Source organism: Pangasianodon hypophthalmus, chromosome 18, assembly GCF_027358585.1.
Source record: "Pangasianodon hypophthalmus isolate fPanHyp1 chromosome 18, fPanHyp1.pri, whole genome shotgun sequence".
NCBI classification, from domain to species: Eukaryota; Metazoa; Chordata; class Actinopteri; order Siluriformes; family Pangasiidae; genus Pangasianodon; species Pangasianodon hypophthalmus.
Window position 1 is genome coordinate 5,850,641 of NC_069727.1, and position 13,134 is coordinate 5,863,774.

At 38.3% G+C, this 13,134-nt stretch overlaps 2 protein-coding genes across 4 annotated transcripts in view; one reads left to right on the forward strand and one right to left on the reverse strand.

Annotated features, from left to right (window-relative positions):
• slc41a2b (solute carrier family 41 member 2b) overlaps window positions 1-13,134 on the forward strand; it is a 65,241-nt gene that overhangs the window by 27,535 nt on the left and 24,572 nt on the right. The window lies entirely within an intron of this gene.
• The window catches only part of chst11 (carbohydrate (chondroitin 4) sulfotransferase 11), a 51,834-nt gene continuing 47,478 nt past the window's right edge, over window positions 8,779-13,134 (reverse strand). For both annotated transcript variants that reach the window (XM_026923000.3, XM_026922999.3), the window contains exon 3: window positions 8,779-10,534. In XM_026923000.3, the coding sequence (XP_026778801.2) occupies window positions 9,680-10,534 (855 nt within the window). In that variant the 3' untranslated portion in view covers window positions 8,779-9,679. The remainder of the gene's footprint in view (window positions 10,535-13,134) is intronic.

A 13,134-nucleotide genomic window follows, 5' to 3' on the forward strand; every position in this document is an offset into this window, starting at 1 on the left:
ATACCATTATGGTTTACTTTCCTGCTGTATAATAATCTTTTATTTATTTACATTTTCATCAGCCCAGACATAATATAACTCATATAGCATAGTGACTCAGCACCTGAAAGTACTGTAAAAAAGTACTGTGGACCCCAGTGGTATTTATAGCACCACACTATGAATAAACCCTCTGCTGTTTCTCACACAGGAAAAAAAGAATTATTGAATCAGCCCCTTAAGCAATGAGTTTTGTTCTGCTCTGTGGGATATAGAGTGTGTACAGTGTAGAGCCCGTACAGTTCAGACCATGCAGTGTGTTTGTAATCCTTGTTAATGAGGACCGTCCAGACACAAACAGAAAAAGGCCGTGATACAGGACCCTGAAATCCGAGATTCACATTCCAATTTGTCCCTGTGAGCATTGTGCTTGAGTTCATTACTACACCGTTGTAATGGTGACCCAGACCAGTCATGACTTCACCTCTTCAGTCTGGGTCTGGAAATGACAGAAAAAAAAATGTCAATTGAAGAAGACTTCAATGACAAGAAGTCTCTGTGGTTCATTTCCGTTGCAGGAAGCAGTAATAGTGATTTCTGTCATGTAAGGAATAGAACACTTGGGGTGTGCTGTTATAGGAAAATAATCAACGACAGGGTGCTGTGATGTGGCTCGAGATGAGTTACTTTTGCCCCACCAAAGATTATTCTCCAATAACAGCATGTCTGGAAGTTGCTCTTATTCCACAGCAATTTGCCAAAAATTAATTTTTTTTAGTTATTAAAGAACGTCAAATTGTCGTTTATTTTTGTCGTCTTTTATCCGTTTATAGTTAGTTATAGTTGTGGGATGTTCTTAAAACGTTCTTAAAACAACTTAGTTCTTGTTATCACTAAACGTTACAGCAGTCGTTCCCCTCACCAGCCTCTCTTGAGTTAATAAGACAAAAAAAAATAAAATACACTGTCTGTCATGTTACAGAGAAACTCAAAAGTACAAACTCCTCCATCTTGAAGAAGTTACTGTGCTGTTACAATGAGCTGACTCTGGAGACTCTGAGTTAATGTTAAATAATCATCTCCTCACAGAAAACCTGATCATATCAGTGGTTAAACATTTTTCTTAGTTAATGATTATAAAGACATTATTCAATAATACCTCTTTACTTTTATTTTCGTGTCTTTGCTTGGCATTGCTCGTGTCTTTTTCCTCTTGATTTCTGTCAGCTACTTGACCTTCTCTTTCAGTCAGTGGTAACAGAGCAGACATCTTTTTTATGGATTGATAGATAAGTGCCTCAGCTGCCTGCGGGATGTTTCATGTTTGGCTTCGACGCCACTCACGCTTGTCTTAAGCCGCTTCCTCTCTCGCTGCATCTTACCTCCATTTTAGCCTCTCTAAATTGTGTCCAGCCTTGCTTGAAAAGAGCGTGGGATGGCAGAGATATGGAGCTGAGTCATTCTTTCTCTTACTCATGGTTGCTTGTTGGGCAAATAGTGAAGGGTTGCTAACACTCAGCTGAGAGATTCTTTTCTTGCAGAAGTAAGGTTAAGCAGGAGAAGTGGGATCATGGGTGAAGTGGTTGTTACTGCTAGCTCATAGCACTGAAGCAAAAAAAGCCAATGACCAACCTTCCTTTCTATTCCAACTACAGATCTGGTGTACTGTAAATATTTTTTAGTAATTGACAATAGGGGTGTGTGTGATATCACAAAATGATCATATCATGATACTTGAAGGTATTTCTATAATACACAATATGTAATCACAATATATTGTGTTTTTAAGGAGGAAATTTCCAGTAAAACAGTAGTATTACATTTTCTAGAAAAATTTATTTAAAAAAAATGTATAATTATATTTTAAACATTTTTATATTAAAAATTAACACTGAGAATTAGTAAAATCTGTAAGATTTAGTACAAAATTTTAACAAAAAGAATCCGCTCCTTCTAGTCAGTTTGTAATAAAAAACCTTAATTTAATACAAAATTATCACAATATCCATGATGTCTCAGAAAAGCATACTGTGACATAATTTATCACAATATTACTATTATATCTAGCCCTAATTAATTCCTACCCATTAGCTAGTTCTCCACTATCATGCAACAGCTTCCAGCATGTGCTTCCTCTCAGGAATGTGAAGCTAGCCAAGTTTTTATTTTTTTTAAAATTTTTTTTTTAACCCCAATTTTACCCTGTTTTCTTCCAATTTATTCCATTTCCCACCTACTAGCTATAATAGTTTTCTCCACAACAGCTACCAAGTCAGTACTAACGTATGCTTCCTCCAAGACATGTGAAGCCAGTCATCATGTTTTCTTTTTCCTCCTAATTTTTAGCTAGCTAGTTATCTCATATCGCAAAACAGCCGCCAACCTGTGAGGGCGAAGGTTAACATGTGCTTCCTCTAATACACATAACGCAAGCTCATCTTTCTGAATTGCCACTGATGGAACCTCACTTAGTGTTTCAAGGAGAGCGCTATTTGGCTAGCGTTGTTCTGACTGGTAGGAAAGAGATGAATATCATCCTACCTACCATCCTATAATTCCTACCTAAAGAGTAGGGTCAGTTCTCTTGGATCTCCAATCTCAGATGACTGTGGCATCGCAGGGATTCAAATGCATGGTCTTCCATCAACCCAATGACAGAGTGAACACTTAGGAGACCCAGTGGCCTAAACTGCAAGCTTGCTACATTTCACCACTAAATTATAAAAGCATGTGTCCTCCCTGCACCATCATCCCCTTTCCCACACCTTGAAAATGATAGGGAGCCACTCTCAACCCACTCCCTTTGGGCTGGAAAAGCCCAAATCCTGGTTGGAATGAAAGCCTGATGTGGTTCTGTGCCTGATGAAAGCAAGAAGGAAGGAGGAGTGTGGGATTAAGGAGCTGAACTAAACTCTGGGGTATTTTCAGAAGAGCAGAAGCCCACTGTGAGGCTGTGGTGAGGGTTATGGTTAAAGGGAGGGACGGGGTTCATGGAGCATGGGGTTTGCAGGTGCACTTCCCAACCACACGCTAAATTCACATTCACACACAAACCAACGGCATGGGAAATGTGGGTCACTATGATTACTAGATAGTAACATGTAAAAAGATATTTTGGAGCATTACATTAGTTATGGACAAATATGTACAATTTTGTCTAAATATATTCTCAGATCAGCAAATTCTTCATTTTTCATCATTCTGTACTAACACATTTAAATGCAAACTTAAATGTATTTACATATTCTTAGGACAAAATAAAAAATAGGCAACGTTATTGTTAGTGTGTTAGTTTTCACAGAAGTAAGAAAAATAGTCGAACAGTATGTGTCAAGATTGAGTAGTAAAGAAATTATTGCTTTGTTTTTTCAACAGAACAAATTGCTTTGTACTTTTTGTTCTCTTCTTTTACTACTAAAAGTAGATTTTGCTCCTTTTTTTAATCCAGAAACTTTTGCAATCAACTTTAAAAGGACAAAATGCATTTCACAGTGGAAAGCACTAACAATGATTGTGCAAACTTATAGAATTATTCTGTTTTTCTAAAAAAAAAAAAAATTAATATTGCATACATAATTTTTTTTTAAATTAAATGTATTACTGCAGATTTTTTTCAAATTAAGCAAATGGTGTGCAAACAACATATACATATTATTTACGTTTACATTTTTGGTATTTATCAAATAGCTTAAACTAAGTGCCTCAGGTGTAATAGCTGTTTTTTTATTTAAAAATTGGATTAATGCTAAAAAGATTAGAAGTATTCATTATTTTTTTAATCCAGGTTTTATTTTAATTTGAATTGTTTTACCTCTGATTAAATCCTTTGAGCTGGGATTAATTCTGATCGTCCTTCATTTAACAAGGATTTAACAAGTAAAGTCATCAGTACATTTTTAAAAAATTTTTGTTTATTTGTTTGTTTTACCTTTTGAGTGATCACTAGGATCAAAAATTCCCTCTGAGAAAACTCTTTCTGGAATTTATCTAGTATTTGAAAATTTAAACCACTTCACCCACACTTTACGTAAATGTGGTTTTTAAGTGATGGAGCAACAGGATTACAATTAATCCAAATTTATTGCAAAACTAAATTAGAAGGACAATGTAATGTCTCAACACAATCCAGATGTTTTTTTGAACAATGTTTGGTGCAACTGGATTAATAGAAGAACTTTGACGTAATCCAGGATCAAGCTTATTTCTGCATTCAGTCCAGGATGAGTTTTCTTTTTTTTTTTTTTTTTTTTGGATCCTATCGTATGTAACTCTCTTTTCCTGAAATCTCAGGCTTTTGAAGGTCATGCAGTTAACATCACTGTTTCTTCCTTATCACGGAACAACCAGGATGTTTCCTCTCAATGTTGTCATGCTGCGTTTGCTGATGACAACCAGGAAGATCTGAAGCACAGTGTGGCACAGACGCCCAGCACACTTGTGGCTTTATTTTTTTCTTTTTTTCTCCTCTCCAACAACTTCTTCAAAGACACCACTTCAAACCGTGGCAGGACGCAGCTCAGGACATATAATCAGAGAGCGCAGGCCTTCCCACAGAGTGCAGGAGCTAACGTCAGCGCGCCAAGGTCAGCCATGTTGGAAGAGCTTCAATAACATCTGCTCAGCAAGAAACCGTTTCAGGACTGAACATGCTAATTGAGAGAGACTTTCTGTTGCATCTTTGTATTTTTAAAGAGGTTTATAATAATGAGTGTCAATTTGAGCTGATTCATTCATTCATTTTGCAAGTATTGTCAGTAATTCATTGTGCAATGCATAATGAGGAGAAAATAACATTTTTTATATGTGGATCTTAAAGAGATCTCCCAAGAGTACAAATAAAAAACTGTGACTAAAACAAAACAGAACAACAGAGGAAAAAGATTTGGGGACTTTGTAGATAACTGACTTTCACACAGGGTCAGATGTGAAGCCTTCTGTGTTAAAATGGGAGTGTATTGGATGCGGTGCATTGCTCAGTAACTGCTTTATCCTGTTTAAATTACTACGTTGTTTATATTTTGAAAAATAGGACAAAGTAAAATATCATGGGCAAGTACAAACAAAAATAATAACTGTTGTATAGGGCAGGATTGGGATTAAAAACAATTTTGGAGCTGTTCAGTGAGTTGGATCATTTGATTCAGCTCACCAGTGAAAGTTGACCTTTTCTGCTCCTAAACTGTTAATTCTTTTGGACAAGGTTTGCAATATTTTGACCAGTTATTGTTCTTCTTTGCATAATTATGGCTGAAATTGTTTCATGAAATTCTATCTTCTAACAAAATAACATTATTTACATTGCACTTTGTCAAATGAATCTCAATAATTGTAAGCCTAAATAAGCAAGGCACTACAGATGTGCACTGACAAACACCGTAAACATTCCTGCAGCTCCTTTCTGTAATACACTCACCTCATACACATAGAGAAATTAAAACACACTTTCACATAAATAAATGAATCAGTAATAGTATTTCCTACAGCTACAAAAAAAAATGGCTCACACATGCGAGTTGACTCAAAGAGCTGACTCGTTATCATAACACATCACTAGAACAGTCATACAAACACTTCTATGGATTTTAATCATTATTGTGAAAACAGCAGAGACAGAGAGAGAAAGAGAGAGAGAGAGAGTGATTCATGATGCATGTTGTGCAGGAGATAAACCGCTCCAAGAGCCTTGTACATTTTTAAATATGTTCCTTTTTGGTGAGAACAGTCAGTCCCAGTGCACTGCGAGGCTCCATCCTGAATGAGAAGGGGTGCAAAAAAACAAGACTCTTTAGAGTTAACATGGACACAAGGAAGAAATAACTAAATAAGATAGTAGCTGGTGTGTGAATGTTAATAATAAATGGATAATCAAGCTCAACTGAGGCAAAGTAGCCAGTTTGAAATGTATATTTCAATATACACACACACACACATACAGAAGGCTCCGTGAATATAATGCTGAAAGGCATCCAACAGCACGAGAGCACTGCATCCAATCATAGTGTAGAGCCAGAAAAAGAAAATCAGATGTAGCGTCTAAGCTTTAAGCTTTTCAATCAATGGTCCATATAATTATAGTCACTACATATAAGAACTGATCATAGATCAGCACTTTCTGCTTAGCTTACTTTCCCGGAATTTACTTGGATGAAGGCACGCCGGATGAGCTGCCCTTGTGTGTGTGTGTGTGTGTGTGTGTGTGTGTGTGTGAGAGTTACAGGACAATGTTACAGAGTGGCTGAAAGGCAGTTCACCTCATGTGTTGTCTGTGTTTTGTGTGTACATGTTTTTATATCTTGGTGAGAACCAAATGTCCCCACAAGGATATCTGACAGCTTTGGCCTTGTGTGACATTTAAAACTGCTTTTGTTGAGAAAAAAAAACCCAACAAAAAACTAGAAGAGTCGAAAGTTTCCTTTTGGTTATTGAGATTAAGATTATGGGTAGGTATAGCATTAATTAGCTACATTAATAATTATGTCAGTAGAAGGTCCTTGCACTGATAGTACTGCAATTGTGTGTGTGTGTGTGTGTGTGTGTGTGTGTGTTTGTGTGTGTGTGTGTGTGTGTGCATGCAGAAATGAACCTACTGAGAGAACAAAGAAAATAAAAGCGTTCAAAGGCACCTAAAGAACTGCACAGACTTTGTTCCTTTCTCAGCTCAGATTTCTGTCTCAGTGATTGGTTTTATTTATTGCTCAACAGTGAACAGTAACACTTTACATGAAGGTTCCCTTAACTAACATTATTCACTGCTTTAGTTAACATTAAAAAAACTTTAAACTTCAGCCTTAATAAGACAAAAGCAATGTTAACAAAGCAAAGTAAGTTAACACATGTATTAATTCATGTTTGGTGAGATAAACGTAGTGCCCGATGATTCTATCCATGACTAAAAATAAGTCCACATAAATGAGGATAAATTAAATCGGAGCATGTGACTAAATGTTGAGAATCAAATCAGCTCAGGTCTCTGGGTGTAAATATTGGCACCTACCATTCAGTTATGAATTTTGCCAATCAACCACCGCAAACATTAATTAAAGCTTTAGTTTCTGTTGGTTGTTGTGGACTTATTTTCACTCATTAATCATTGTTTCAGTATTTCTGATGAAGCAGAAATTGTATTTGTCCTCTATTTGTTCTGTGGAGAATATTTGACCATTAATTTTGCCAATAGTGACAATAATCTAGTTATATTCATAATCAGCTGAACTCAGGACACCATGACACCCTCAATTACGAATGTTGCCCATTAACCACCACAAACATTAATTAAGGAATTAGCTCACACTGGTGTTTGTGGATTATTTGTTATTTGACTTATTTGGTCATCAATTGCTTGATTACTCAACTTTACTTACGGGACATTAATTTAGAAACAAAGAAAGGATAAGAACTTATAGAAGGTCAGAAGGTGTTGATTAATTTTCTATAACAGCAGCTCTGACAGTATTTCCAGATTGCAAGGCAAAGTTTTCTGAGGAGATGTTTATTTAACGTTTTTGCTTCGACCTTCTGTAAAACTGTAAATTTATGTTTTCAGACATAGTAGTTTTTAGAAGTTTTTAGAAGTAGTAGATTAGAAGTTTTCAGGATGGAGTTTATAGTCCCTCAGGAACATTAGAAGCTGTATTCATTGTCTTATTAACATTAGGATAGAGAAAAAAATGACTGTTTATAACTGCTGTAACATATGTAAGAACAGAAACTAACTTTTGTCACTGACATTTAATGTAACTGGAAATGGATAAAAACTGTAATCATTGCCAAATTGCTGTGGTAGAAGAGAAATAACTTCGGGTGTGCTGTCAGCTCCACTGTTGATTGGTTTCCTACAAGAACACTTTTTGTAGTAGTAATTACTAAATAGTGAGGACTGTAGGTGTTGAATAGGTCCTGGATTTAAAAAGATAATTCATGGTTTCTTAAGGTTAATAATTTTGGTTAAGGTAACCCTTCCGTAAACTGATACCAGTGAAATTTGAGAATTGGTTTAAGAGCGAGAGAGAGAAGTGGAGAGCAAGGCAGAACACACAGCTTGTTTTTTTCCCTCTTTGCCACATTTTACTCACTACATCACTAGAGGGCTATCAATTTGTTTTGGGCGTGTGTGTGTGTCTGTGTGTGTGTGTCCTATAAAGACCCTGCTCCACAGGGGCTCAATCTCTTAAGAAAAGAAAAAAAAAAAAAAAAAAAAAAGAAGAAGAAGGCATTTATTTATCTAGGCACACTAATCTGTCCAGCCATCCGGATGAAAGAGAAAGCTGGTGTTAGACTGAGTCACCTTTACCAGTGTAGGATTTTTGTATAGTCGTGTAGACACAGACGGTGGAGACAGACACACCCGTCTGTGGCTGTCAGACACATAAATAGGCAATTTCATCATTTTCAGACTCTTCTAATTCACAGTCATAACAAAAAAGGGCCATAAAAAGACACATCTACAAATGAAAGCATGTGTTCCTTTGAAGAGCTTAAATTGGGATAGAGACGCTACAATGGAACAAACATGGGCTTAATGCAGGAAACAGATACTGTCTAGCACTTTCTCCCATCTCATCTCCTTTGCTCTCTCTCTCTGACTCTCAGTCTGTCTAAATAAATTGCTCCTATGAGAACAGCTCAGAAAGCAGAGACTTTGCTTTCCTTTTAAAAACATGATCCACTCTAGAGCTCAGCAACACTGTACCATATAATGCACATGAAAAAAAAAACACATTAAAAATCAATACTGCCATTTATAAATCCATCACTCAGAGAAAAAAAATTAAATCGTGCTTTCTTTTGTTTCTTTTTACAAAGTATTTTAAATAATGTTTTGTTCAGCTGCTCGCAGCTACCTTTCATAAGTCAATAAAAACAATGCAAAAACAAGAAATATTCCCTTAATATTTTTTTAAGATGGCTGATGGTTCTTGGGAGTCCCTTTAATGAATAATGACCTCTCGCCGACCTCTGACTTTTGAATGCCGGATAGCCACTGACTCATAAGGGCAGCAGGATACACCCACATCACAAAGGCACCTCTCAATGCCATTATCACATCCTCCTGTGTGAACGCAAAGGTCCTCCTTTACATATGCATCATATAATTACTGTACACGCACACAGTCTTCACATAGAAGACGGCTGTAGTTAGGGGAACAACCATAAATAACACTAACATGAGCGTGCTTAAGTACAGCCCACAACTTTAGTACTGTATTGGGGTGTAATAGAAGTCCACAAGAGTCTTTCGCTCATCAAGTGTTTGAAATTGAAGGTAGGCGGGTGAGATCTTTACTTGTTACAGTAAATGAGCCTGTGGCCCAGAGTCGTATTGCTTAATGATGGCAGGGAATATAAACAGTAACATGATCTTTATCTTACAATCTGATGGACGGGTGTATTAACACAGAGATGCCAGGTTTACCTGAATACTCATCAAACATGAAACCATGATCAAATACAGTACAAATCTTCCTCTGTTTAATCATTCCTCTTCACAATACAGCAGACTGACCACCTGTGGATTATACAGTTCCAAAAGTCTCCAAAAGTTCAGAGTTTTTTGCTCTGCTTCCACTGGTGCCAATTCATCAAGCACCTCACTGGCCATTTCTCCTCACATCAATGTTCTGTTTCAGTTAAGCTCAGCTTTGAGTATGTGTTTGCACAGGTGTGCGTTTAAAAATGTGCGTGCATTGTGCGCCAACCCTTCCTACTGCTCCTTCAGGTAACTTGGTGAGGAGTAGTTAAACATCAGGAAGTCCATCTTGTAAAGCTGATAGAGCTGGCTCTGTTGCTGCGCGCTGATGTTGTTGAAAAACATGGCTGCCATCTGGTCGGTGGTGCGAGTAGACTTGGCATAGGATGGAAAATGTAGCGAGTCAGGCACACCAGCCAGCTTCAGCACGTAGTCAGCATCCTCCTCCAGTGTCTCGTACTTGCCCACCAGGTCGTAGTGGATGTGGCAGGGGTGACACAGCGCATACACAGTCTGCCAGTGCTCGTTCAGTGGCGCCTCACGTTGCGTGGCTGGATCGATGAGGTACTCAGCGAACTCTGTGAACTTGACATCACTGCCATTCTGGAGCGCTTCGGCCGTAGCATTTTTGCGGTACCGCCTGACAATACGCGTGCCGTAGCGCTTGTGGAAGGACGTGTTGTAGCGCAGTGTGAACTTGTTACGGTATGCCGACACTAGGCGCTCGAAGGGCTCGCGCACAAACAAGAACTTGAGGTAGTTCTTCAAGCGGTGGTTGATGTCAGCGATGCTGTACTGGTTGAGTGTCTTCAGGTTGGAGGGCACGTGTGCCTCACTGGGGAGGATCTCCATAGGATCGCTGTACTTGCCATGCCCACTCAGGACCATCATCACCCGCTTCCAGTTGGTGCATGCCACTTTGGGCACGTAGCAGTAGATCAGCTCATGTTCTTCATCCACTACTAAGTGTTTTAGGTCGCTGGGTGTCAGTACGTGTCGCTTGCGGCTCAAGGCACTGTGGGCACGACATGTCTGGGCCACCTGGTCACGCCGAGCCTGATGGAGAAGCGCTGCTCTTGAGAACTCCGCCTGAGTGAGAGACAGCAAATCAAATAACTATTAGCTAAAATATATCAAGATTATATATACTGTATGGTTCTGCTCAAATTCTATTCTGAAATCTTAAAAAGCAACTGTTTTTTAAAAAGCAGACTGTTAGATGGTCAAAGAAAGGAAATGTTTTAGGTCTTAGTCACATTCTTGAAGTTCGTTGCCATCACATCTGTGATATTTTGTATAACTCAGCAACAGAATCTTGCAAAAATAGTCTCAATTATTGTAAGAATATCAGTGATCAGTATTGTGTATAAGTCAGTATTATCTATAACATAGGCAGTGATTTTATTCAAGTCTCTATACTGGTCACTAGTGTTCCTTTGTTAAGTTTCATGACTTTTGCCATGGTAACCCTGACAGTGCCTGTCTAGTGCAATATGCCTGCATAAACCATATATCTATATATAATCCATATATATAAAACCACTCATTTCACCACAAATCAGGTCTTCCTTCTCAAGTGCCACTTATTGACCACAGAGTTAATGTTACTAATCCTTCACTTTTGTCTAAGATCTTACATTCAATGGGACTTGTTGGCAATCTCATACTTCTTGTAGCATTCAGTTTTTTCCCCAGTGAGTGCAAATTGAGCTGAAGTTGAGGTAAAAAAATCTCTAAAAAGTGTCTGCCAGTTGCATTCTAAATAATTCCGTCCAAAGGTCAGCGAGGGTCAGATGTCAAAGGTCTGTCTCGCAAGCCATCTGAGAATTTTACCATTAGCCAACAATGCAAACTTTAGTGCAAGTTCCCTAGAACAAAGACGCACAAAGGCGGCCTGGCAATCTGTATTCACTACGATACACTTCATTTAGTGCAGACAATTAATTTTTAAATGGGTTTACGAGTGATCCAATCAAGAGTGTTGATTATTTTCAATCCTAAGTACTTTTTGGTCTCTCTCTTTCTCTCTCTCTCTCTCTCTCTCTCACACACATACAGACACACACATGCACACACTTTCTCCACAGTATGAGCTCTTTGTTACAGTGGAATTTCCCCAGAGCTCACAGCCCTTCCTCAGTGTTTCAGCAGTCCTGTTTATCAGATCATGAAATACAGAGCCTGTGTGCAGAAAGCAGTGGATAAAATGACAGGAGAACAAAGAAAGAGATATAATCATGTCAGTGTAGATGGCACAGATCAAAACACCTCTAAGGCTTGATGCCTGGAGTTTGGTAATTCTAATATTAAGGAAAAAGGTATCAAAACTCCCACATACTTCACTTTGTATCTTCATCTACTATCTCCCTCTTTAAGTGTGGATGTTTGTGAACCTCACAAAAGTCATCTTCAGTCACCAGGACACAGATCATCAGTATGAAATCAACCGTGGTGCAGTAACTGACATTTATCTTTGCATTTGGACTCAGCTTTTCATTGTAGTTTTATATTTTTTTACCCAGTTTTCAAGCAATTTACTCATAGCCAATTTCTAGTTATCATAATTAGCCAGTCCACAATTAAACAGTTTTCTCAACCACTGAAAAACACACATTTTTGAATGCCCCAACATGAACGGATAACTGTGACAGCGCCTTTTTGCTGTTTGTAGTGAATTGTGGGTGGTATGGTGGCTCAGCGGGTAGCTTGCCACCTCACAGCTCCAGGGTCTCCGGTTCACTCCTGAGCTCAGGTTGCTGTCTGTGGGGAGTTTCACATGTTTTCCCTGGGTCCATGTAGGGTTTCTCTGAGTTCTCTGGTTTCCTCCTACCTCCCAATAACAAGCATGTACTGTAGGTGGATTGGTTACTCTTAATTGCTCCTAGGTGTGAATTAGTGTGTGAATGAGTATATATATGGTGCCCTGTGGCGGACTGGCGTCCCATCCGGGGTGTATTCCCAGATCCACAATGATCCTGACCAGGCTATAGTGGTTACTGAAGATGAATGAATGGTGAATTGGGGAAACCAGATAGGTTCATATACGCCATGTTATACCAAATCCAACACCGTCCAAAATGAAGGAAAATGTAATAATTAATTCAACTGTCATTGAAGACTTTTCCTGTTTTCATCAGTCTTTTACAGTTGAACATAGCTATGTCCCTACTAGTGTGGATAAGGCTTGAAACATTCGTCCTCAGAAATATATGAAGCCATAATTGCTGCTCTTTCAGGAAAGTTAATTGAAGCTCTGACTTGCAGAACTCACTGGACCTCACTTCTGGGATTATATGGAACAACAAGTGAAGTAGGCTGAATTTCTCACCCAGTCAGTGGAACAGTGAGCTAAGACTGACAGGAACTGACTCAAGAAACTGATGCAACATGCAACAAATTCGCTTATTCTGTATACGTGAGCTAACAGATGCCCACATGTGAAAAATCCCACATTTCCTATTTCTCTGGCATTATCAGATTTTAAACTTAAGAGGATTGCTGATTAGTTTTCTGCTTCTGTAATTTATCATTTGGTTCAAAATAAAAACATACTTGCTTTTGGGATTCAACTTGGTGCCACAGTTTCCCCCTTCACATTGTAGTTCCCAAGGCAATGAATTCCATATGCTTGTGTTTGTTTTGGTTTCTGTTCTAGTCCTGTCTCCATCTCTGTCCTGTCATTAGTTTGT